The 27,873-nt window shown below is 33.0% G+C and overlaps 3 protein-coding genes across 3 annotated transcripts; 2 read left to right on the forward strand and 1 right to left on the reverse strand.

Moving 5' to 3' along the window:
* Positions 1-329: 329 nt before the first annotated feature.
* Positions 330-5,315, forward strand: LOC100301921 (PI-phospholipase C PLC3). Its single transcript, NM_001247261.5, is given in 9 exon segments — positions 330-750; positions 1,507-1,703; positions 1,893-2,028; positions 2,109-2,333; positions 2,434-2,657; positions 3,373-3,490; positions 4,346-4,498; positions 4,595-4,681; positions 4,794-5,315. Coding segments are annotated over 9 exon segments (1,752 nt in total). The 5' UTR covers positions 330-432; the 3' UTR covers positions 5,088-5,315.
* Positions 5,316-8,925: 3,610 nt separating this feature from the next.
* Positions 8,926-13,092, forward strand: LOC101253787 (LIM domain-containing protein WLIM2b). Its single transcript, XM_004239880.5, has 6 exons — positions 8,926-9,232; positions 9,438-9,612; positions 10,898-10,997; positions 11,087-11,121; positions 11,247-11,336; positions 12,631-13,092. The coding sequence occupies exons 2-6, from the start codon at positions 9,478-9,480 to the stop codon at positions 12,838-12,840; spliced, it is 570 nt and encodes a 189-aa protein (XP_004239928.1). The 5' UTR covers positions 8,926-9,232; positions 9,438-9,477; the 3' UTR covers positions 12,841-13,092.
* Positions 13,093-22,857: 9,765 nt separating this feature from the next.
* LOC101250019 (nucleotide-sugar transporter family protein) lies at positions 22,858-27,247 on the reverse strand. The gene is given in 4 exon segments (NM_001320097.1): positions 22,858-23,345; positions 24,625-24,853; positions 24,982-25,085; positions 26,277-27,247. Coding segments are annotated over 4 exon segments (930 nt in total). The 5' UTR covers positions 26,727-27,247; the 3' UTR covers positions 22,858-23,198.
* Positions 27,248-27,873: the final 626 nt, after the last annotated feature.

The raw sequence follows: 27,873 nt of genomic DNA on the forward strand, positions 1-27,873 counted from the left end.
TCGAAATTTTAGAAACACATTTTAACTAAATTAAGATTATATTATCCTTCTGAATTTATTTTTTTTATAATGACTTATATAACGATTAAATACCTCCCAAATATCTCAATTATGTTAAGTCACAAAATATACCACATAAGACAAAAATATATAAAATTACAAAATAATTATTTATTTTACGAAAAAATATTTTTCGTCGTATCGAACCTAGACTTGGCTTCCATCATGCAAACTCATTTGATACGCGTACTAATTTAACCACCAAAAAAAAGAAACTTTTATACCTTCCCTTCTTCCCAAGCAATAATGAAAAACCGTTATAATTATAAATAAATAAATAAATATATAATTATCATTTTTCTCTGTAAAAAATAAATAAATCATCCTCTCCGTTATCCATTTTCCGTTTTTCCTCCTTTTTTTTTTCCAATAATGTCCAAACAGACGTACAGAGTCTGTTTCTGTTTCCGGCGACGGTTCCGGGTAGTCGCCGCCGAGGCTCCGGCGGATGTGAAGAATTTGTTCAATCGGTACTCCGATAATGGAGTGATGAGCGCGGATAATCTACATCGATTTTTAATTGAGGTTCAAAAGGAGGAAAACGCTACTTTAGAGGATGCTCATGCTATTATGAATAATCTTCATGATCTTAAGATCCTCAATATTTTTCATAGGAGAAGTCTTCATCTTGATGCGTTCTTCAAATATCTTTTTGCTGATATTAATCCTCCTCTTAATTCTAAGCTTGGGGTAAGATACTGTTGCTCAATTTGTTTCGATTTGCTTATAGTAGTGCATAATTGAGATTTTGTTTGTGTGTTTGATATATCAGAAAATGTTGGTTCTGAAAAACATTTTTGTGTGATTGATTTTGATGAAGCTAGCAACATTTAGGAATTTGATGAATATTGTGCAATTTTTTGTTCTCAAATGGGTAAACGGTGTGCAAAACTAAATATACACTCATAATAGCAAACATTTAACATTGATACACTCCTTTTCCGGCGAAGGGAAGGTTGCTCCGCGACCAAGTATTGGAACTTGATCTATAATCAAATTTCAAGGTAAAATGCACCAAAATGCAAATTTGTTCAACATGACCTGTTTAGAATTATAAGGTTCTAGCAGGTCTTAAAGAGGAGTCTTGTGTATAAATTATAGTAACTAGCAGATTCAGAGGCGGAGTCAGAACTCAAAAGTTTTAGTTTATGGGTTCTGAACCATAATTAGTTTTGTTTACTGGATTCTGAATAGATTGTTTATTTATACATATTAAAAATGAATTTTTAACACAAATACAGGGATTGAATCAAAAAAGCTTTTAGATTTGATTGTCAGGTGATTTGACCTGTATGGAATGCTTTTAATTTACTTGTGGAGGTTTGTTGTAAGTGAGCATATGTTATGGACATGTTCTTAGTTAAAAGGATGCAATAGACAGGTAATTTACTAGTATGTTTGATGTATTCTTTTCAGTAATAACTCCCCTTTTCTTTTGTTTTTCAGATTCACCAAGATATGAATGCGCCTTTGTCTCATTACTTCATATACACAGGCCACAATTCTTATTTAACTGGGAATCAGTTGAGTAGTGATTGCAGTGATGTTCCCATTATACAGGCCCTGCACAGAGGTGTAAGAGTAATTGAATTGGATATATGGCCAAATTCCGCTAAAGATGATGTGGAAGTTCTTCATGGAGGGTATGTCATTGTTTCTCTCAAGCTTTGCTGTGTTATGTTTCTACTGGACTAGCATTGGAATTTGAATTTCATAAACTTCGGGTGAATTTTTGAGTTAGCAAAACACATGTCTCAATTATTGAGTTCTCTTAATTATTCTTGTACTTCTCATTCTTCTTGTAGTTTGTAAGTGTACTTCTTTTCATACAGAACGTTGACCACACCAGTTGCGCTCATCAAATGTTTGAAGTCTATCAAGGAACATGCTTTTGCTGTTTCTGAGTATCCTGTGGTAATAACACTTGAAGATCATCTAACTACAGCTCTTCAGGCAAAAACAGCGGAGGTGTGTATGTTCACATTCTGGATATGATACGAATTATGACCTTTATTGATCCTAATTATGCTTTTGTGGAAAAATAATAGATGATCACTCAAACATTTGGAGATATGCTGTTTACTTCCGATTCATGTTTGAAAGAGTTTCCATCCCCAGAGTCACTGAAAAGACGTGTTTTGATATCAACTAAGCCACCCAAAGAGTACCTTCAGGCGAAGGAAGTTAAAGAAACAGGTGCAACGAAAGGAACGGATGATACTGAAGCTTGGGGAAGGGAAGTTTCAGACATTAAAGCCAGATACAATGATAAGGTGTAATAAAATGCATTACTAATTAGTTTGGCCCATTTGAGTATGTGAGTTTCTTCAATTAAACTCTATTTTTGCCACATTCTGTTACTGTACCAAGCAGTATGACTCTGATGAAGGTGAAGCTGACGATGATGATGAAGAAGATCCCACCTCGCAGCAAAATACAGCACCAGAATACAAGCGTTTAATTGCCATTCATGCTGGAAAGGGGAAAGGTGGACTGTCTGATTGGCTGAGGGTTGATCCTGATAAAGTAAGACGACTTAGCTTGAGTGAGCAAGAACTTGGAAAGGCTGTAGTTACTCATGGAAAAGAAATTATCAGGTATAGTATTATTTTGCTCCATTAAACATTTTAGCTTGAATGAGCAAGAACTTGAAAAGACGACTTAGCTTTGTTTAATGTGATCAAACGAGGGAGGCCTAAAATGTAGCAATCAGTGTAGATGTTTAGGTTCAATGACAAGCTAGACAAAAATATAGCATGTGAAGGAAGTGTATTAAATGACCTAAAATCTTTCTGAATCCAAGTGGACCAAAAAAATAATAATACACAATTGAAACAAAAGATTTATATACATACATAATAGTTGAGATTAAGGTTTAGTCATACCGGTACACACTTACATTACCTTCGTTATTTGCAAGGATTTTTTATTCATATTAGAGATTTGTATGCCTGTAGTAAACGTGAGAACCTCTAGTGTCAAAGAACCCCATATTACTGATTATTGGAAAGAAAAAAGTGCAAATGGAGCAAAATGGACATTGGATTTTTCAACCACAACTAGCTGTTGAGATGTCACCGTCATTGTTGTTGGTGTTCTTGTTTGTCATGTGTGATCGAAGGATTTTCAAATGACACAATCCAACTCATTTGATACTTCAAAATTCTGGAACATTGTAGCAGATTTACTTTTCATGACGTTTCATGTAATTGATCTACAGCAGTCGTGTGTATGCTTTCTAAGATTTTACCAATTTATTCATGCCATGTACTTGTAATAGAATGTTTGTGCGTAATTATGGTATGCTTACAGGTTCACTCAGAGGAACATTCTGAGAATATACCCAAAGGGCATACGTTTTGACTCATCCAATTACAATCCTTTCAATGCATGGACACATGGAGCTCAAATGGTGGCATTCAATATGCAGGTTAATTTTCTCTTTTCATCCCTGGATATCAAAAGAGGTAGCATTCATAAGAGAGAATCATAATGCAAAGTTGCTCTTTTCTTCTATGCGTTTGTTTGATCTCAGTGACCCTTTTCTTGATTAAATCATTGCTGATATTACATTCATGGTTACAAGATTTACATGTGGCTTTCCCTTCATGATGTAACATTGATTTAGAGGAAATGAGTGGACTGTTAATCTTTGTTCTGTTTTCTCAAGGTGAAGGACATAGCAATCATAAGTACCTATCAGAACCCAGTTATGCAGTTACCTATCCCCCCAAGCATGCATATAAATCCTGGGACTACTTTACACTTGTGATCATTTTTGACATCTGACACATATCACATTAGAATTTATTTGAAGCTTCTTTCACCCTTGAATATGTGCTCTGATTCCAATATCTGAAACAAACCTCTCTATGCCGCAAAGGTAGGAGTAAAATCTGTGTACATCCTACTCTCCCTTGACCTCACTTGTGAGATTACACCGAGTATGTTGTTGTTTGAGTTGAAGCCTCAGATCTATTATATTTTATATGATTTGTCTGGAAATGAACTTGGGTGAGTAACATTACGTAGTAATTAAGGGAGAGCTCAAACTTTGGTGCGACTATGTAATATTACCCCCGGGGTGTGCCTACTCCAAACACCCCTTTAAGCAAAGTAAAATAGTTAAAAAGGTCACTGCCTTGGATGGTGGGTTATTTGTACTAAGTTCTACTCTACATTTGATTCACTATATAACTTTAATTGTTCCCAAAATTGTTTTCTTTATCAATTCGCTTGTCATAGTCTTCTTAAGGGAAATGCATAAACAAGAGTTTCCTGGCAGGGCTATGGAAGATCACTTTGGTTAATGCATGGTATGTTCAGAGCCAATGGTGGTTGTGGATACGTTAAGAAACCAGATATACTATTGAAAGCAGGTCCCAGTAACCAGGTCTTCGATCCTGAAGCATCTTTGCCAGTCAAAACTACATTGAAGGTACTTGAGTGGATTTAGTTTATAGCTCACCTTATTGGATTATGTACGGTTTGATAATGTTGATGCAAATAATCCAATGCTTCCTGAATTAAGCAGGTCACCGTATTTATGGGTGAAGGGTGGTATTATGACTTCGAACACACACACTTTGATGCATACTCTCCTCCAGACTTCTATGCAAGGGTAGATGGATATACTTGACCTTCATTATTATCATTGTTATTTGATTGACTTGTTTTAATTCTGTATTTGCGATAATAATCCGTCAATACACTTCGGGTTTGGATGTAAACAGATAGGAATTGCTGGAGTAGATGCTGATATTGTAATGAAGAAAACAAAGACTCTTGAGGACAATTGGATACCAACTTGGGATGAACAGTTTGAATTCCCATTAACAGTTCCTGAATTGGCTCTACTCCGCGTCGAAGTTCATGAGTATGATATGTCTGAAAAAGACGATTTTGCTGGACAGACTTGTTTGCCTGTTTCAGAACTAAGACAAGGTATTCGAGCAGTACCACTCCACAGCCGCAAGGGAGATAAATACAACTCTGTCAAGCTACTTATGCGTTTCGAATTTATCTAAGTGTGAGTTTGTCTTATCTTGTTTTGTTTTATTCTGTTTGTGGAAATAAGGATTTTGCCATGATTTGCAAGCTTGCTTCTGTGTATTTTGTGGTACGTTCTATATCTTTGTTAATATTATGTGCCCAGATATGTAAATAAGTTTGTGGTAAAATGTGTGCAATTTTTTTTTGTAAAATCATTCAAATATTATGTACTATATGCTAAGATGTAAATATATGTGTGTTTGAAAAACTTTTCCCATTTCCATTATGGTTTGTATTCTCTTTTGTTTAAGCCTTGGTTTTATTAAAACAACATATGTTTTGATATAAATCAAGATTGCTAATCCTACATATTCAGTGTACTAACATCCTTACCCTATCTCCGGAGGCAGAGAGATTGTTTTTGAAACTAAAAAAACTGAGAAATATGAGTATGATTATACAGCTACCACCAACAAATTTTCCTGCAGTAGAAAGTAACTACATTTACAGATCTGGATTCCCTCATTCCTCCAATTTCACTTTTCTCCAGTCACTCAGAACCTTACCCATAAGAAAACATCGAATATCTACGAATTAACAACATAAAGCTTTACCAGTTCAGTATCGATGTTTGGTTTGAGAGTGATAACTGCTGAGAGAAATCACCTCGTTTTAGTACATTGCAAGAGAGGGAAAAATCGAACTGGTTGCCTTGTTGGATGCTTGAGGAAATTGCAGAACTGGTGTTTGGATGCTGTGGTTGAAGAGTACAAGCATTTTGCTAGAGAAATTGGCTTGAAAGTTTTGGAGAGTTTTCATGTGTTCAAATATTGTTTTGAGTATTTCAAATACTACTTGTAAATGTGAAAATATCGTTTTGGGCGAATTTCTTCCGTCTCATTTTATGTGAAAGTGTTATTCTTTTCGTTTTAATTCATGTGTTTACTAAATAATACTATTCTAGTGCTCATCACATCCCTCTCCAACGTAAAGTGTGATAATACTCGTGTATCTACTAATCTTCTATTCTAATATTCGACCTCCGCATAGTTCTATCTAGAATCATATCCTCAATAAGTTGAAGTTGCGTCATATCTTATCTAATTACCTCCCTTATTTTTTCATCAACCTATCTATACCTCTCATAACTTATGTGACACATCTGTGTTGGCGCATTCACACACCTTCTCTTCACATGTACGATACATCTCGATCTTGCTTTCCTCGTATTGTCTTCTACGTAGGTCACCCTCAGCTTCCCAAGTATAACTTCATCCCTAATCATATCAGTATGCCCAAACATCTATTTGAGCATACTCATCTCTTCTATATTTATCTTTTAAACGTGTGCATTCTTGAAAAGTTAACTTTCTGCCCCATATAAGATATTTGGTGTAACTACTATCCTATAGAACTTAAGCATTGCGACACATTCTTATCGCATAGTACCCCATATTAAACCTCCATTTCATCTATTTGCTTCAATATAGCGTGTGACATCATCATTAATCTTCCGTATCGTTGGATTATGACCTAAGATACTTGAAACAAGAGCTAGTATTTATTCATTTCTTAAAAAACAAAAAAATGAAGCATAAACAAGGAACTTACTAGTGTAAAAATAAAGTATTAGAAGACAAAATTTTTGCCTTATATTTTGTACTTTGCAAACAAAAGAGTTACGGAGATAGAGTGTTTTGGTTTGCTTAGTAAATATGAAGATAAAAGGATTATAAAATTAAATTAGGTTTTGATGGAGTGGTAAAAACGTATTACTTCTTAATTAGATGTCTCAAGTTTGAGCCTTGAAAATAGAATTGGAAAAATATTTATCCGCACGAGGTGGTTACACCTAGCCAACATAGAATTCTCTTTAATAGAGAGCGTTTTATCTCAAAATAAATATAAATTAAATCAAACGCGAGTACCAGATATAAAATAAAAAAACAAACATCAAAAAATATATTATAAAAGTAGTGCTAACAATGGCCTATAACTTTTTATATATAATTCCTATAGGTTGACACATTGAGGTGTAGTGATTGCTAAATTGAGTATTATAATGCTAGAATTATGTATCAAAATCATGATAATAGAATTGTAAAAATAATTAAATGCTAGTAGTACTATATATGATTTCCATTTTTCTCCTCCTCTATTTCAAGATGCTTTGAATAATGACTTGCCATTTTAATTCGAACAAAAAAAAATTCATTTAAAGCTTTATGTTATTTTTTTTAAGTTTCTTATTATATTTATTCAAGGTCCAACTAAATTAGAATTTGATCCAGAAAATCTCATATAATGGATAAAATGCACTTCCGAGTGAATGAAAATTTATATCCAATAAAATTTAGTTACAAATAAAAAATACTTACCGCTCTATTACGACTTTCGATGGTATGTAAAGCTTTATATTCAGTCTTCATTGTGTCAACAAAAACATTGATAACGTGCTAGGCATATTGCATGCGGTGCCTGTCCTAATTGCCATCTAATCATTAACTTTATTTAATTATTTAAGATATTTATTATCAAATTGAAATGAAAAAGTTTGATTCGTATATTATAAAAAATAAATAAGGTCAAAATAGTGCATTATCTTTGGATTTAAGTTTACAATATATCTTATTTCTTTTTAATAGAGCACTATTAGTCCATAATCTTTGATAAAGTGATATCCTTTTAATCTCTTTAACTTTTAATACCGTATTAGGCATAGTATAAGTTTTATAAGGTCATTTATCTAATCTAAATAATTAAGTAAAGTAATTAGGTCATTGATTATGTTCGCTTTTGCGTCAGGGCGTGTTTCTTGTTATGGTCAGCATTCCATACTGTCAGAGTAAAACTTACATTTGTTCACTAATTATGATAGTTCACCAGAGTCACTTTCCTTTTTCCTTCTCTGCTCACTCATAGGGGTCTGGACCCCATATAAGGGTAGAGAGTCGACGGCACATTTCATCCAATGGCAGAAATTTCGCCCATATTCGATTCACAATTCTTGTTCACCTTGAATGATCGCGTTCGGTGAATTGTGACTGCTCGTACGGCCGTGTTGGGTAAGCAACAATCGCTTCATCACAATATTTATTTATGGGCTAACAGGTCACATTTTGACCAAGTATCCTGCAAAAAGACTCCGCAGAGGCAGAATTTATGAGAGAAATGACAATAGAAATAGGCGCATCATGACATAGTAAGATATCTCATGCTCGGATATAAGACCCTCGTCGTTGACATATATCCAGTGCCATCTTTCCTAAACAGCCATGCCCGAGAATAAACATGCTGAATAAGCCATAACTCAATTCCCAACTCTTGCTATGAATATCATAAGTTAATTATCGTTAATTTTTCGAGTAATTAAATGCTTCCTTTTTTCAAAACGAAATTCCCGACTATGTTAATTATTGTGTATTTATTATTTTTGCGCTAACAATTATAGAATATACAACTTTGCGATTAAAAGCCTTCTCCATTCAAAAGTGAATAATTTGTAAATTTTACTAATGTAGCATTATAAACAAAAGGGCTAACCCTAGCTATTAGCTAAACTAATGTGATACTAATAAGCATAGGTGGATAAAGAATGATCTACTTGCTATCAAACTAGTTTAAGTATAAGAAAATCTAATGATTTTTTTTTACGAAATTACAAAATGAAGAATCGAACTCTCATCAATGAGAGATAAAAATGCAGATAATCAACCAATTAAACCATAAAAATTCTCTCAAATTTGAATTTTTAACCGTTGCAATTTTTAATATCTAAAAAATTATACTGTTTGAACATGCATTTTACTTTTAAAATTTATGAGTGCGAAACTCAAAAATCAAAATTTAATCGAGTTTCATGTCAATATATATATGTTCAAGATATAAAATTTTAAAATCTACTCCCAAAATCTACGGCAACTCCGAGATTAGTTAAATATTATGTCAAAGTCTAATACAAGTCTACATGTTGTCCATTACATTTCATGATTATATAGTCATCCAATTACATCTTCTAAATAAACTAAAGATATTTCTCTGCTTTTTTTTTTCTCCCATTCATCATTCTCTCTTTGGCTCATTCTCCCAGAAAAAAACATTCTCTTCATCCGCCATTAACGCTCGCCGCATCACAAGCTTCGCTCCATCAACAGCACCATTTTTTTTTTGATCTTCCAATGTATGTATCTTTTGACCTATTTAAAATGTTTTTTAGTTGTTTAATTTTTCATAGTATAGATCTGCGTCTGCGTAAAAATTACGCAGATGCAGATCTATAGTTTTAAGTGAAGTTTAGTAGCTTTTTGGTAATGATTTTTGTAATTGGTTGATTATTGTATATGTGAAATAGTATGATTGATTGATTTTTTTATTTTTTTTTGTAGAGTCAAAGAGGTTGGAGGATCAGATCTAGGAGTTGAAATCATGTCGTTTACAGGGACTCAACAGAAATGTAAGGCTTGTGAAAAAACTGTTTACCCAGTTGAGCTTTTGTCAGCTGATGGGATTAGTTATCACAAATCTTGTTTCAAGTGTACTCATTGTAAAGGAACTCTCAAGGTAATTTACTTAAAGTTTTGCACGTTATGATCTTATCGTTATGTTTTTATTGTAGAATGGATGTAGATGATTGATAGAATTTGAGTTTAACTTGTTTCGGATTGAGTGGTAGTTGATTGATTAAAACTTGATTTTTTGTTGAGAGGACTATAGATTACTGGGTGAGCTAGAGGTGGAGCGAGGATTTGAAGTTCATGGGGTTGGGATTCTAGGTCTTTTATGTTTTTGGTTCTAAATTAATAATTTGTACATCTTCAATGGATTTTTAAGATAAAATACAGGTTTTGACTGGATTCATGGAACCATAAGCTATGCTCTAGCTCCACTGAAGCAAAGATTCAGACTTTTGACTTAAAATGTGGAGGAAACCCCTAATCGATAGATTGCAATTTTTCATCCTACTTAAAGTTTTGCACATTATAATCTTCTTGCTATGTTTTTACTGCATAGTGTTAATTTCTTGCATGAATAAAGTAGAATGGATGTAGATGATTGATACAATTGAGCTTAACTGGGATTTCGTCGTACTTGATTGATTAGAACTTGATTTTTGCCGAGAGAGCACCATATTATTGGGTTTTTGTTAATGTGTTGAGGTAGAAGCTAGAGATTGAGCCAAGATTTGAAGCTTATGGGGTCAAGATTCTATTATAGTTCGTTTAAGTTGCCAGGTTCAAAATTAATAATTTGTGCATACTCAATGGATTTTAAAGACAAATACAGGTTTTGACCAAAGTCCAAAGCTATTGGATTCACGGAACCATAAGCTATATTCTAGCTCCACCCCTGGCAGATGCGAAGATTCAAAATCTTGACTTTGAGTGTGGAGCAAACCTTAACTGATAATAGATTACAATTTTTCATCCTAAATTTTTTCTTGATTTGTGTTGGAAAAATGATAAAAGGGTAAACTTCCATTATCCTGATGTTGGAGCATGATGCAATAGCAGTCGTAGTTTGAGTTGCCTCTAACTCAATCATTAGAATAATGTCTTAGTGTATGTCAGTGGCGGAGAGAAAATTTTTATGAAGGGGTTTTAAAGTATGAATGAGTAAACTCACGAAGAAGCAAAGGGGAGTCGATGCATATTATATATACAAAAAATATCTTTTATCTAGCTACATGGTGTAATTTTCCGACAAAGGGATGTCAATTGACACCCCTTGACTGACTACATGTGGCTACCTTTGGTGTATGTAGTATATGTAGAGTTCCAATATGAAAAGATTATGTTGTTTTCATGCACACTGACTGATGTTATATGTTTATGTGATCTTTTCTTAGTTGAGCAGTTACTCCTCAATGGAAGGTGTTCTGTATTGCAAGCCTCATTTTGAGCAGCTCTACAAGGAGTCTGGCAACTTCAATAAGAACTTTCAATCCCGTAAGTGTTTATTTCTTGCTTAATCCTTTACACAACATTAATGACCATAATACTTTATCTAATATGAAAATGCATTTTACTTGTGTTAGCTGTGAAGTCAGCTGAGAAGTTAACTCCAATGCTGGTAACTATCCTTGTAACTTTTGATACCTAATATTAACATACAGAAAGAGAAGAACAGTGTATTTTTCTTAGATCTGATGCAATGTTGTGCCTCTTATTCTTTCTTCTCTTGCTTTCGCCCCACAGACAAAATCTCCAAGCAAAGCTGCCGGCATGTTTTCTGGGACACAGGAAAAATGTGCCACCTGTGGTAAAACGGCTTATCCACTTGAGAAGGTATAGATATCAAATTCTCAAAATTTCACCCTATTATAATGTCTTTATTGAGGGATAAATTGTGCTTATCCTTTAGTTGGCTTTGGTCCACATTTTGTGAACCTTATCCGGGGAAGAGTGTTTGGTGTTGAGGGGTCAGGGGTGGGAGTGCTCCGTTCAATAATAAGTTTTTTCTTTCTGGAGTTAGTCTTAAGTGTCAAAAAGGTTCATCTTTTTCATCCACAAGAGATGGCTTCAGAGTTGATTTCTGTTGTAATATTATGCACTCGTGTAATTTCAATCATTTCTAGTGGCACAAGAAACAGGTTCATCTTTCCTCAAATGTAAATATACAAGCCAGGTTTCAAAGTCAGAGAATCTCTCTCTCAATTGGAACATGCTATGTTGCTGCAGGATGATGGATGATAATATAATGACCCAAGTAGGAATGGATGGTAGCTAAAAGATATTTAAAGTGGCTGAAGTTTGCATGGTTGACAAATGTTGTGATTTGTCCGTATTCTTTTTAATTAAATATAGAATAGAACAACGTTAGAAGTACCAGTGTCATCAGTTAGTGGTAGTGACAGCAAATGTGTTGTCTATTTTTTTAAGACTTGGAGAAATTTCTCTTAAGCATAGATGAACTGAGTGTCCTAACTTTCGAGCTTATTTGCTCACGGCTTAATCATTAGTAGTTCTTTGGAGGAAGGACGTCATCTACTGCACCACTCTGTTCTACTTTCTCATTAGACATCTCACCAAATACTAACTCAAAATTATTAGGTAAGTTGTGTGTGCTACCCCATCTTCTCGGCAGCCTCACACCAGTGAACTTTTCCACTTTTGAGTTGTAAGGTAGTAAAGAACTTGAACTTTATTAGGTAAAGTCAACTGTGTGCTAGGTAAGAATTCAAAAATAAAAAAAAAGGAAGAGTCATTTGAACCTTCTATATGCTTATTTTAGGAAGTTACGATCTAATTATTGTTAACGTATATATCTAAATGTGTAGCCATCTCCGAAATTTGAAACTTTTCAAAATTGAACTACATATACATTGACTTGTCAACATTCCAGAGTTTTTGAGCTTTGAGTTCATTTCATCATTTAAATTGTTGACGACATTTGTCCCTGTTCTGTTGACTACAAATTGTTAATGTCTTTATCTTTTTGAGATGTAAGTATAAACTTTGAAGGGTACCTTCTGGACCATTCATTTTCAGAACTCCGAAACTGGAGAGTTTTCAACTGCAGGCCTTACTTCTACAACACTTCAATTTCTTGACATCTAAGTTGATTGACCATTTTTTTCAGGTGACAGTGGAGAACCAAAGTTATCACAAGTCGTGTTTCAAGTGTTCTCATGGTGGGTGCTCTTTAAATCCTTCGAATTATGCTGCCCTAGATGGGATATTGTACTGCAAACCTCATTTTTCACAGCTTTTCAAGGAGAAAGGCAGCTACAATCATTTAATCAAGTCTGCTTCAATGAAGCGTCCAGCAGCAACTGTTCCAGATTCTTAAACTATATCTCCATCAACTATTTTATCCAGGGAGCTTGGTCTTTTAATATTTGTTTCCTCCCTTCTTTTCCGTATATCTCCAATTGGTGTGCCATTTTTGTTTACTGTGTGATCTGATTTCCACAACTGTGAAAACTTATCCTTTCGTTGTTGTTGTTGTTGTTCCTTTTTAACTTTCGGATGTTAAATGTTCCTGCTGTTTTATCATGACCTTTGGCAGGAAAGTTGTGCAGTCCTTACGAGTGTTGTTACATGATCGTCCTCTCATGCTGTTCTTTATCTGTGTTGACATGCATTTTTCAGTTATTAGATTCTAATAGGCTGATTAGTAATAAATAGTTTGTTTTGGTATCCTGTATCTGTAACCAAAACCAACTAGCTCAACTAAATCCGGATTTTGACTTGGTAAACCAACTACCACGAAGGCTCGAATCAAAGACTTCTAGTTAAGATTAGAAGGATTACACCTATTCTACCATCCCTTGATGGTGTACTATTAGAGTTCAATCTTGATATTTTTCAACCTTGGTGGATTATGGGTGTACATTTTACTATAGGTCTATAGTTTGCCTCTTATGTGATTCTTGTTGAAGCATATACCTATAGAGCACTTGCATCGCGAAAGATTTTAAAGTGGACTCCCCATTGAGAAGACCAACAAGATTTCGCGATCCTCTTATGAATATATTCCAATTTCAAGAGCTAGGATTGAATTAGTATTGATATACCAATTCGATTTGAGTTTGCTTATTATACTGTGGGCAAATTCAATAGTATACCTTGAAGGGGACTTGAATGCACAAGATTTTGTGTTTCCATTGTACTTTGACGAGTGTTTGGTTACAACTTACAAAGATTTGGATGGCCATATTCGAAGCTATATTATCAAAATACTCATACGCTAACACAAAAAAATTGAGAAAATTGCATAATTTTTGTATAATAGCTCCTAAAATGCCTAAAATTTGTGTAAAAAATGGTGAAGCTTCATGTATTGCTCCCTTAAATCTCTTTGGAGGGTTTCGTGAAGATATGTAAAAAAAATAATAATAGTGCAAAAGCTATATCACTAAAATATTCATGGTTAATATTCACGAAAATTGAGAAAATTGTCGAATTTATGTAAAATAGATCCTAATGCCCAATATATGGGCAAATAATAGAGAAGCTTCATGTATTGCTCTCTTAACTCCCTATGGAGGGTTTTTCGTGAAGATTTTGCAAATTTTTTTATCCAAAAGTCAAAATTACATATTTTGTGCAATTCCTGTACAATGGTTCCTAAATGCACAAAATATGTGCAAGTGAAACTTCAGATACTGCTCCTCAACTCCCTACGAAGGGTTTCTAAAGGTTTCTCAAAAAAAATAAAATTCAAAAGTCATATCACCAAAATATTTATGGACTAACATACATGAAAAAACTAAGAAAATCTTCTAATTTTTATAAAATAGTTCCTTGATGCCGAAAAACTTGGGCAAAATATGGTGCGACTTCATGTATTCTTTCAAGTCCCCATAAAACAAAAAAAGTCACATAATTTTTAAATGTTGACTCGTAAATAGGAAAACATGTCAGAAAAAAATGCGGCACTGTTTGTAATGCTTCCCTAACCTATTATACAGATCCTCATCAACTTTTTCCTGAAATCATTTTTGGGTGCTTCGAGGCGCTAATTCATGGGCTAATACACATGAAAAATCAAGATATTCACGAGCTCTTAAAAAGTTGCTCGTAAATACAAAAATATGTCTAAAAAATGGTGGGACTGTACGCATGGCTTCCCCAATACATTATGGATGTCCTCATAATGTTTTTCAGAAAAAAATTTAGGGTGTTCCGAGGAGTTATATCCATTGGATAATACACAGGAAAACCCAAGAAAATTGTATAATTCCTAAAAATTGGCTCGTAATTGTGAAAATATGCTTAAAAACACTGTGAAACTGTACGTAATGCTTCATTAACTCATTACAGAGGTCCTCATGAAGTTTTTTTTAAAGAATTTTTTTGGGTTCTCTAAGGCGCTAGATTCATGGGTGAATACACATGAAAAAAAATTGCGTGACTTTTAGAAAGTGGCTCGTGAATGCAAAAAATCCTGAAAAAATAGTCAGATTGTACTTAATGCTTCCTGAAATCATTACGGAGGTCATCATAAAGTTATTTAAGAATTCTTTTTGAATACTTCGAGGCGTTAGATCCATGGGCTAATGAACACATAAAATGAATAAAATCGTGTGATTCCTAAATCATGGCTCGTGAATGTGAAAATATGCCTTGAAAATGGTGGGATTATACGTAACGCATCCCAAACTCATTACGGAGGTCCTCATAAAGTTTTTTCAAAAATTTCTTTTGGTGCTCCGAGTTCTTTGATCCATATGTTAATACACACAAAAAGCGATAAAATTCACGTGATTTCTAAAAAAATGGCCCGTGAATGTGAAAATATGCCTTAAACATTATGTGAATATACGATGTTTTCCCAACTTATTATTGAGATACTCATAATGTTTTCCTGAAAAAAAATTGGGTACCTATGAGTCGCCAGATTCATTGGGTAGTACTCATAAAAAATGAAGAATTTCGCGTGAATTCGAAAATATGCCCGAGAAAAATTGTGGCAAATAACGTTTTCCCAACTCATTATAGAGGTTCTCATAATATTTTTTAGATTTTTTTTTTACTTTGAGACGTCAAATCATCGGTTAATACACATGAAAAAATCGCGTGATTTCTAAAATATGGTTCATGAATGTGAAAATGTGCTTGAAAAAAATGGTGTGACTATGTGTAATGCTTTCCTAATTCATTACGGAGGTCCTCATAAAGTATTTTAAGAAAAATAATTTGGGTGCTCCTAGGAGCAAGATCCATGGGCTAATACAAATGAAAACGAAAAAATTCGCGTGATTCCTAAAAACTTACTCGTGAATGTGAAAATATCCTGGGAAAAAATAGTGCTATTATACTTAGCACTTCCCAACTCAGTACCAAGGTCCTCATAAAGTATCTTAAGAAAAAAAATTATGGGTGCTCCAAGATGCCATACCGATTTGCCAAGACATAAAAACTAAAAAAATCGCGTGATTTCTGAAAAATTGCTTGTGAATGTAAAAATATGTCTAAAAATGGAAAAACTATATGTAATGCTTTCCCAACTAATTATGGAGATCATGATAAAGTTTTTAATAAAAAATAAGTTTAAACCCCTAATTAGGTCTATGTTTGGGCTGTTGCCGTAGTCAAAGGCGAGGGGCTCCAAAAGTGGATGTGATCGGCCTCAGAGGAGAGGGGAGACAACTTGGGATTCTAGGCAAAGTGTTTTTTTTAGTTTTTATATAGGCCTTTTTACTTGTTTATTTTTGCATATGATATGAATTATTAAAGATATATGTGTGAGATACAATCTACTAATTAATCTATTTCTTCAAATACCCCACTCAAAACAGATCACAATTACATTTTATAATACCTTGGGAGTGAGACGCCAAATTCATGGGCTAATACACAAAAAAAATGAAAATATTCAGGCGATTTCAAAGATTATGACTCGTGAACGTGAAAATATGTCTTAAAAATGGTTTGAGAAAAAGAAATATTTTACTAACTCGTTACATAGGTCGTTATAATTTTTTTTTAAAAAAAATTTCTTTTGGATCCTCCGAGACGCCAGGTCCATGGGCTAACATACACGAAAAATAAAGAAATTCACGTGGTTCCTAAAAATGTTCGTGAATGAGAAAATGCCGGGAAAAAATAATAGAACTATACGTAATGTTTCCTAACTCATTACAGAGGTCGTCATAAATTTTTGTTTTTTAAAAAAATTTAGACGATTCGAGGCGTCAAATCCATAGACTAATACACACGAAAAATGGAGAAATTTGTATGATTCCTAAAAAATAACTCATGACTGCGAAAATATGCCTAAAAAAATGCTGGGACCGTACGCAACACTTTTTCTGCTTATTTTGAAGGTCCTCATAAAGATTTTTAAGAAGATACTTTTAGGGGCTCTGAGACACCGGATCATAGGCTAATACACACAAAAAATGAATAAATATTTGTGATTCCTTAAAAGAGACTTGTGAATGCGAAAATATGCCTTAATAAATAATATGAGAATACGTAATGCTTTCACAAATCATTACGGAGGTCCTCAAAAGCTTTTTTTTAAAAAAAATTAAATTCTCTGATGCTTAGAACAATGGGCTAATATACACAATAAACGAAGAAATTTGTTGATTTCTAAAAGTGGCATGTGAATTCGAAATATGTTTGAACAAAATGGTAAAACTATATGTAAGGTTTTCCAAAATTATTATGGAGGTCGTCATAAAATTTTTTAAGAAAAAAATTTAGTTGCTTCAATGAGTTAGATCCATGGATTAATACACACGAAAAAATAAAAAAAATTGTGTGATTCTTAAAAAATAACTCTTAAATGTGAAAATATGCCTGAAAAAAATGATGGGACTGTATGTAACACTTTTCCAACTTATTTAGAAAGTCTTCATAAAGTTTTTTAAGAAAATAATTTTGAGTGCTCCGAGACACAAGATCATAGGCTAATACACACAAAAAATGAATAAATATGTGTGATTCCTTAAAAGAGACTTGTGAATGCGAAAATATGCTTTAATAAATAGTATGAGAATACGTAATGCTTTCACAAATCATGACGGAGGTCCTCAAAAACTTTTTTAAAAAAAAAATTGAATTCTCTGTGGCCTAGATCCATGGGCTAATATACAAAATAAACAAAGAAATTTGTTGATTTCTAAAAGTGGCACGTGAATGCGAAATATGTTTGAAAAAATTGGTAAAACTATATGCAAGGTTTTCCCAACTTATTATGGAGGTCGTCATAAAGTTTTTTTAAAAAAAAATTTAGTTGCTTCGAGGCCTCAGATACATGTATTAATACACACCAAAAAATAAAAAAAAATTGTGTGATTCCTAAAAAATAACTCTTGAATGCGAAAATATGCCATAAAAAACTGATGTGACAGTATGTAACACTTTTCCAACTTATTTAGGAAGTCTTCATAAAGTTTGTTAAGAAAATAATTTTGAGTACTCCGAGACACAAGATCATAGGCTAATATACACAAAAAATGAATAAATATGTGTGATTCCTTAAAAGAGACTTGTGAATGCGAAAATATGCTTTAATAAACAGTATGAGAATACATAATGCTTTCACAAATCATGACGGAGGTCCTCAAAAACTTTTTTTTTTAAAAAATGAATTCTCTCAGTCCTAGATCTATGGGCTAATATACACAACAAACAAATTTGTTGATTTCTAAAAGTGGCACGTGAATACGAAATATGTTTGAAAAAAATGGTAAAACTATATGTAAGGTTTTCCAAACTTATTATGGAGGTCGTCATAAAGTTTTTTAAGAAAAAAATTTAGTTGTTTCGAGGCGTCAGATCCATGGATTTATACATACGAAAAAATAAAAAAAATTGTGTGATTCCTAAAAAATAACTCTTGAATGCGAAAATATGCCTGAAAAAAATGATGGGACTGTATGTAACACTTTTCCAACTTATTTAGGAAGTCTTCATAAAGTTTTTTAAGAAAATAATTTTGAGTGCTCCGAGACACAAGATCATAGGCTAATACACACAAAAAATGAATAAATATGTGTAATTCCTTAAAAGAGACTTGTGAATGCGATAAATGCTTTAATAAATAGTATGAGAATACGTAATGCTTAAACAAATCACGACGGAGGTCCTCAAAAACTTTTTTTTTTTAAAAATTGCATTCTCTGAGACCTAGATCCATGGGCTAATATACACGATAAACAAAGAAATTTGTTGATTTCTAAAAGTGGCACGTGAATACGAAATATGTTTGAAAAAAATGGTAAAACTATATGTAAGGTTTTCCCAACTTATTATGGAGGTCGTCATAAAGTTTTTTAAGAAAAAAATTTAGTTGCTCCGAGGCGTCAGATCCATGGATTAATACACACGAAAAAATAAAAAAAATTGTGTGATTCCTAAAATAACTCTTGAATGCGAAAATATGCGTGAAAAAAATGATGGGACTGTATGTAACACTTTTCCAACTTATTTAGGAAGTCTTCATAAAGTTTTTTAAGAAAATAATTTTGAATGCTCCGAGACACAAGATCATAGGATAATACACACAAAAAATGAATAAATATGTGTGATTCCTTAAAAGAGACTTGTGAATGCGAAAATATGCGCGAAAAAAATGATGGGACTGTAAGTAACACTTTTCCCACTTATTTAGGAAGTCTTCATAGAGTTTTTTAAGAAAATAATTTTGAGTGCTCCGAGACACAAGATCATAGGCTAATACACACAAAAATGAATAAATATGTGTGATTCCTTAAAAGAAACTTGTGAATGCGAAAATATGCTTTAATAAATAGTATGAGAATACGTAATGCTTTCACAAATCATGACGGAGATCCTCAAAAACTTTTTTTAAAAAAATTGAATTCTCTGAGGCCTAGATCCATGGGCTAATATAAACAATAAACAAAGAAATTTGTTGATTTCTAAAAGTGGCACGTGAATGCGATATGTTTGAAAAAAATGATAAAATTATATGTAAGGTTTTCCCAACTTATTATGGAGGTCTTCATAAAGTTTTTTAAGAAAAAAATTTAGTTGCTTCGAGGCGTCAGATCCATGGATTAATACACACGAAAAAATAAAAAAAATTGTGTGATTCCTAAAAAATAACTTTTGAATGCGAAAATATGCGTGAAAAAAATGATGGGACTGTATGTAACACTTTTCCAACTTATTTAGAAAGTCTTCATAAAGTTTTTTAAGAAAATTATTTTGAGTGCTCCGAGAGACAATAGGCTAATATACATAAAAAATGAATAAATATGTGTGATTCCTTAAAAGAGACTTGTGAATGCGAAAATATGCGTTAATAAATAGTATGAGAATACGTAATGCTTTCACAAATCATGACGAAGGTCCTCAAAAACTTTTTTTTAAAAAAAAATTGAATTCTCTGAGGCCTAGATCCATGGGCTAATATATACAATAAACAAAGAAATTTGTTGATTTCTAAAAGTGGCACGTGAATGCGAAATATGTTTGAAAAAAATGGTAAAACTATATGTAAGGTTTTCCCAACTTATTATGGAGGTCGTCATAAAGTTTTTTAAGAAAAAAATTTAGTTGCTTCGAGACGTCAGATCCATGGATTAATACACACGAAAAATAAAAAAAATTGTGTGATTCCTAAAAAATAACTCTTGAATGCGAAAATATGCCTGAAAAAAATGATTGGACTGTATGTAACACTTTTCCAACTTATTTAGGAAGTCTTCATAAAGTTTTTTAAGAAAATAATTTTGAGTGCTCCGAGAGACAATAGGCTAATATACATAAAAAATGAATAAATATGTGTGATTCCTTAAAAGAGACTTGTGAATGCGAAAATATGCGTTAATAAATAGTATGAGAATACGTAATGCTTTCACAAATCATGACGGAAGTCCTCAAAAAAAAAATTTTTAAAAAAATTAAATTCTCTGGTGCCTAGATCCATGGGCTAATATGCACAATAAACGAAGAAATTTGTTGATTTCTAAAAGTGGCATGTGAATGCGAAATATGTTTGAAAAAAATGGTAAAACTATATGCAAGGTTTTTCCAACATATTATGGAGATGTTCATAATGTTTTTTAAGAAAAAAATTTAGTTACTTCGAGGCGTCAGATCAATGGATTAATACACACGAAAAAATAAAAAAAATTGTGTGAATCCTAAAAAATAACTCTTGAATGCGAAAATATGCCTGAAAAAAATGATGGGACTGTATGTAACACTTTTCCAACTTATTTAGGAAGTCTTTATAAAGTTTTTTAAGAAACTAATTTTGAGTGCTCCAAGACACAAGATCATAGGCTAATACACACAAAAAATGAATAAATATGTGTGATTCCTTAAAAGATACTTGTGAATGCGAAAATATGCTTTAATAAATAGTATGATAATACGTAATGCTTTCACAAATCATGACGGAAGTCCTCAAAAACTTTTTTTTCAAAAAAATTGAATTCTCTGAGGCCTAGATCCATGGGCTAATATACACAATAAACAAAGAAATTTGTTGATTTTTAAAAGTGGCACGTGAATTAGAAATATGTTTGAAAAAAATGGTAAAACTATATGTAAGGTTTTCCCAACTTATTATGGAGGTCGTCATAAAGTTTTTTAAGAAAAAAATTTAGTTGTTTCGAGGCGTAAGATCTATGGATTAATACACACAAAAAAATAAAAAAAATTGTGTGATTTCTAAAAAATAACTCTTGAATGCGAAAATATGCTTGAAAAAAATGATGGGACTGTACGTGACGCTACCCTAACTCATTACAGAGGTCCTCATAAAGTTTTTTAAGAAATGTTTTAGGTGCTCTAATGCGCCACAGCCGTGGACTAATTCACATGAAAAAAAAAAGAAATTTGCCTGCTATATGACAAAATGATTCGTTAATGCAAAAATATGCTTGAAAAAAATGGTGAGATTAAGTAATGCTTCCCTAACTTATTACGAAGGTCCTCACAAAATCTTTTAAGAAAAAAATTTTGTGCTCCGAGGCGCCAAATCCATTGATTGGTACACACGAAAAATAAAGGAATTCACATGATTTCTAAAAAAATGGTGGGCTTGAACGTAACGTTTCCCCAACTTGTTACAGAGGTCCTTATAAAAACTTTTACAAATTTTTTTGGATGTTATAAGTGGCCAGGTCAATGGGCTGTTACACACGAAAAACGAAGAAGTTTGTGTGATTCTTGAAAATGGCTCATGAATGAGAAAATATGCTTAAAAATGATGAGGTTGTACACAACACTTTTCCAACTTATTACGGAGATTCTCATAAAATTGGAAGCAATTCGCATGATTTCGAAAAAAAGGGCTCGTGAAATCAAAAATATGCCTGAAAAAAAAAGTGGGGGTCATATGTAATGCTTCCTCAACTCATTATGAAGGTCATTATAAAGTTTTTTCAAAAAAAAGTTTGTGTGTTCAGAGGCACCAGATTCATGGTCTAATACACACGACAAACAAAGAAACTCGCGTGATTCCCAAAAAATGTCTCGTCAATGCGAAAATATGCCTGAAAATGGTGGAACTATACCTAACTCTTCCCTAACTCATTGCGGAGGTCCTTATAAAGTTTATTTTAAGAAAAAAAATTGGGTGTTTCCAGGCGTCAAATCAATGGCCTAATATACACGAAGAATGGAAAAATTCGCGTGATTCCTAAAAAATGACTCATGAATGAGAAAATATGCCTTAAACCGATGTGAGTAGACGTAATGCTTCCCAAACTCTAAGGAGTTCGTCATAGAAAAAAATTCTGAAAAAAATTTGAGTGCTTCGAGGCGCCAGATCCATGGACCAATACGCACGAAAAATAAAAAAATCACGTGAATGTGAAAATTATGCCTGATAAAATGGTGAGACTGTATATAACGCTTCCCAACTCATTACGAAGGTCCTCAAATGTTTTTAAAGAATTTTTTTTAAATGCTCTGAGGGACTGGATCCATAGGCTAATACAAATGAAGAATCAAAAATTCGTTTTACCTAAAATACGTGCAAAAAATTGTCAAACTTCACATACTATTCCCCCAACTCCCTACAGAAAGTATTGTAAAAAAAAATCATCCGAAAGCCATATCATCAAAATATTTTTAAGCTAACAGACATGAAAACGAAAACAGAAAAAAACACATAATTCCTATAAAATGGCCGCTTAAATATCCAAAAATACGTACGAAAATGATGAGATTTCATGTACTGACCCCAACTCCCTATGAATGATAAAATAATCTCAATTTTTTGAGTCTAAGAATATCACAGAAGAATATTGGTTGATACCAATAATGACATCTCCATGTTGAATTATAGTACTTTAGGACTCAAGTGGGACTTATAACCAATGGTCCTCCAAACATTTCATCTTTGGATCCTTTATTGAATGATAAAATATTTTCCTCAAACAAAAGAATCCATTTATAAATTTCTAATATTGATATCCTTTTTCATTAATAAATCAATTTGACAACTATAGTGACATATTGTGTGTAGTCTCAATTTTACAATCTTTTCTGAAAGAATAAAAAGACAAAAAGATAGACAAATCAAGTCACTTCTTAAGACTTGCTATTCCATCAGCAGCCTATTCCTGTCTCACAGATGAAAGCCTGCTGTTTCACAGGTTTTTCAGGGCAAAATGCAAGAGCATGATCCGCGACTTGCCTCGTGAAAGTGAATCATTTCTTCAACAAACAATTAATTTCAGAAGTCGCAAGTGGAAAACTTTCAATGCCTCATTTACTACGTTTCTTCGCTTCACTATAGAGTATGACTCCAAAAACTGTAAGTGCATAGCCAAGCATCCCTGTAACTGACACCGGGTTTCTAAATATTAAGATTGAGATGACTACAGCTACAGCTCCTTTTGCGTTTCCCAGGACCTGTAGTGCAAGCAATTTTTGTTACAAGGACAAACAATCTATGGAAGAGATAAAGCAAAAGGTACATTCCTCCTTAGCCAAAAGGTAAAAGGTAAAAGCAGAGAATCACAGAACACAATAACTGAAGGGGAAGATATAACTATGGACCATCCAGGTATTACCGAGAAATCAATATCTCTTCTCCTCTCATAAAATGAATAGAAGAAAATGATTTTTCCTGATCTCTTGCCCTCTCATAAAATGAATAGAAGAATTGTACGTGGTCTAGGAAACCAATTATCTCGTATTATCATCTCTCTATCCCAATTTTAATTTTAGTCCTTATCATATCTAGTCCAATAACGGGTTTAAGTGGTCTAGGAACTGCGCTTGAGTACACTCCTAATTCTGTTCAAATTTCAAGTGGGTGACCATCAGGCCAGCACCACCCCTATAATCTTTATCCTTCACTTGTGGTTTTGTATAAATTTTTAAAAGTATGATTCAATTAAAAACAGCATTTGCACATAAAATTCTGCAACAAATATAAAACAGCATAGAGATGGAATCCAAATATTTGAAACAACAAACTCTTGGTAACTAAATGTCAGAAAGAATAAGTAAACATCAAATAGAAATCATAGATGAAAACATCGAACATGTTAGGTTGTGGAGCCTGATTAATATTTGATGTACTGTCATATATTAATGTTTACGCGGTTCAAAAATACTCTGAATAATTAATATATATACCCCACCGCCGTGGAAGTTTACTCACGGGGTGTTACCACGAAATATTAATTTCTCTCTTTCTCTCTCTAGATCTCTCATCTTTTTCTCTTGAAAGTTCTTGTGTTCTTCATTCATCAAGTGTGTGTGTGGGGATTCGATCCTAACAGAACATCCATGCAGACTGTTCACTAGGGGTACAGAATCTCTCCAACAATACGGAATACGAAATTTTGATGTTTATCAGAAGTTAGAATCTCAAGAGCAAGAAAGACAATGAAACTATGAAAGTGCCTCCCAGTAAATAATATGATCAAACTAAGCCAAGCTATATTTAATGAAGCAAAGAAGAGACAAGATTTCTGAGTAAGTAGCTCCAGTCCACGCATAATTTGTGGAGTTATCATGAAATTCATAGATCAAAGATCATAACAATCAACATAATTTCTTAATCAGATTGCAGCTATGATCTAAGAATTCAAAGAGCAACACTCAATCTTTTCTGACAAGTGACAAAACTAAAGACTTATTCATATAAAAAGAAATCTGACTAGTAAATGAGGAGGAATACCTGAAGAGTCAGGGCACTGGTGTGTTTTGTCACCAGAAAGTTGGTCAGATTTACAAAATATGCCAGCGCAGAATTGAATAGCAAAAGCCAGATGATTCTACTATCATCTCTTGCAAGTGCCAGTGTGATGCCAACTACATTTTCTTCCATCACAAGTGTTGCCGGTAATAGAAATACAACTGCTATGGGAGCCATATAGAGAAGAAGGTTCATGGAATTCAGCTTCTCCCTTTATTCAAAAAGAAACATTTCAGCATTCATATATCCTAGGCCCAATATATTCACATCAAAAAAACACAAAACTAGGCTACGGATTCACTAGTATGTAAAGTACATATTTATATGTGCAGTAATTACCCTTCAGAAGATAGCAAAATCCCCTGAAGCACTGACTTGAGTGCTCTTGCAGCTGTTGCACCGATACAAATTATGAATCCAAATAGATGAAAACTTGGTTCACCCTGAGAGGATATATGGAAATGAATCAGACACAAATAAATTTCTCCATCAGCATTGTGCAAATAAAATGAATGTGCTAATACAGTTTTTGAAGAAGCAAACTGCTACAATTTAGTCATATAGAATATTGATGCAATCCTAGCTCAGAAGATACTTCTTTAACGCCATAAACATTGTGCGACTATTAAATCTACAATCTGAAGAAAGAACTTGCTCTCAATCATATAACAAGGAAATAAATACTAATCACTTCTCTTTTAGCAGGTTCATTCATCATAATGATAATTAGCTAACCATATTATGTTAACAATATATAGAAGGACCAGTTCTACAAACAAGTATTACACCCTTGATCATGAAATAACTAGGAGGATTCATTGTATTTCTTCACAGCTAACACAAAGATCCCCCACTCTTGTATATTCTACCAATTCCAACACTCGACTCCCTAAAAGAAAGAAGGAAACAAACAACAAGAAGGAAAACAAATTGCAATAGAAATTATCAGCTTCTAAAGTAGACATGACAGATTTTCTTCCACATATTAGATTACTAAACAAAAATGCTCATAAACTTGTTCATGTAGAATATTGATGCAGTCCTTGTTATAAGCCTAAATCAGAAGATTTTCCTTTTGCCACATTCCAAATACACTGAAGCCCCACTGAATAAATAGCCAGACTTTACTGAGCTAAGCACCTGGTGGTATGCAGCCGAATCGCCAGTATGATTGTTTTTTATAACCACTCTATTGAGCTAAGAAGCTGGTGCATGCAACCGAATCACCACTATGATTTATTTATTTTTATTATGACTGTGGTGCCTAGATCAACTTTGACGCACCGTGACTAATTACAAGAGATATTTCCCACACAAGCAACATCTAAGGGGTAACTCTGTCCACTAGGAAAGATGGAAAAGAAATCACCTAGTGCTCTTTTGTCTCTACTAGAATTTGAACCAGCAACATTGACCACTAGGCCGAATCACCACTATGATTCCCAAAGTTTCAGACAATTATATTAAAAGATCACGAATTCAAAGCCTAGTTGATTGAACTTAACCAAAAACAGATCAAAAGCATTAGACATAGTACCGCAAAACAACTACAATTTCAATGAAGTATCATTATCATTAGACAATAACCACAATTCAACTACATACAAATTTAACAAAATATAAAACGGGCATACCCCACTGGCGATGATAACCCCGGTGACAACAGGAATTAGAGTGACATAAGTCAACCATGCCTCCCTCTTGAATGTCATCAAGTAAGCAAATACAGCAGTAAAGAAAGGTGTAGTAGCACCTATAGCCTGATTAAAAGATACTGGCAAATACCTAAGTGAGATATTGCCACTAACAACAGATGTACAAAAAATAAGACTCAAAGCAGAGATCTTCATAAACTGAACCCTAGATCTTATAGTCTGCATTGGTACCATTTTCATCCAAGCAATAGCTATATAACTCAGTAAAGAACAAGCAGTCATATGACACATAGTAAGAAAAATTGGGTATTTAAACCCATAATTGCTTAACAAATACTTGTTCAGTAACAAAACCCCAATGTTTGATGAATACCAAGCTGTTACTAGCCCAATTGTAAAGAATTGACCTGAACTCTTCATTGCCGACATTATAAACTGATCTATTCAATACCCACAACCCTAAATCTCACAAACAACAAAACCCACAAAGGAAATACTCTATAGAACCAAATAAACCCAAAACCAAATATCAAAAATCAAGAATTTCGAGTACTAAAGTTAAAAAAAAAACAAAAAAAACTAGAAAATTATAAAGGAGAAAGGAGAATGGATCTTCTATGAGTAGAAAATGAGTAAACAAAATGTAATTTTGACACCATTAATTGGATCTGATTCAATTTCTTCAGCAACAATCAATTCAATTCAACACCAAAAAAAAAAAATTCAAAAAAAAAGAGTAAATTTGCAGCAACTTTTACTTATACTGAACTAACAAAACTAAAAAAAATTGGAAATTTTTTTGGAGCAAATATAGAAAGATAAAAGAGAGAGGTTTTTGAGGAATGAAAAATGGAGTTTTGAGAAAGACGACCGACGAATTTGCAGAGAGAAAGGGTGGGGGTGGGGGGTGGGGTAAACGCGTGGGAGAAAGAAAGTGTTTGAGTAGTGCTATTAGTCTTTTTTTTTTAGTGAATTAAATAAAATTAATTTGTTTTAATTTTACATAAAAAAAGAAAAAAAGAGTTCAACTTTTAGTTGGATTCTTTTATTTGTTTCTTTGAATTTTTCTTTTTGTGGAATAATAGGGGTAAGAAATAGAAGTTCAAAAATAGGGACTAGGAGTCTAGGATGATAGTAAAATTAAAATTTATGGATTTTTATAACTGTTTTTTAGTTATTACGTGAGTTTGTTATAGTCGTTGCTTATTTTTTGGTATGTTATGCTGTTTTTATATATATTTTTTTTTTATTGTTATATGTTTTAATGTTTGTTACTCGAGGATTCTTCAGAAATAGTTTATATTGTGGCTTGTTGCTGTTATTATATTAATAATATTAGAGGTATAATTAATAATGTTTTTAATATATGTATTTGATATTTATTTCTAAGTTATTAAATTTTATCAATAACTATCTTTCTATTAACCTAGCCTCCTACATTCGTTAGGATTAACAACTATCTTTAGGTTAACCTAGTCTTTTTCATTCGTAACAAGGAATAGTACATAAATATTTATATTATTATTCATAGACTATGTCTGAATCTATAGATGATACTTTATACGTTTAATATATA

Source organism: Solanum lycopersicum, chromosome 5 (assembly GCF_036512215.1).
Source record: "Solanum lycopersicum chromosome 5, SLM_r2.1".
Taxonomy (NCBI): domain Eukaryota; kingdom Viridiplantae; phylum Streptophyta; class Magnoliopsida; order Solanales; family Solanaceae; genus Solanum; species Solanum lycopersicum.

Excerpts from the sequence above, each read along its gene's own strand:
- LOC101253787 (XM_004239880.5), top strand. The coding sequence starts at position 9,478 with ATGTCGTTTACAGGGACTCAACAGAAATGTAAGGCTTGTGAAAAAACT. Across the intron at positions 11,122-11,246 it reads AGAAGTTAACTCCAATGCTG|ACAAAATCTCCAAGCAAAGC; the intron begins GTAACTATCCTT and ends TTCGCCCCACAG. Across the intron at positions 11,337-12,630 it reads CGGCTTATCCACTTGAGAAG|GTGACAGTGGAGAACCAAAG; the intron begins GTATAGATATCA and ends CATTTTTTTCAG.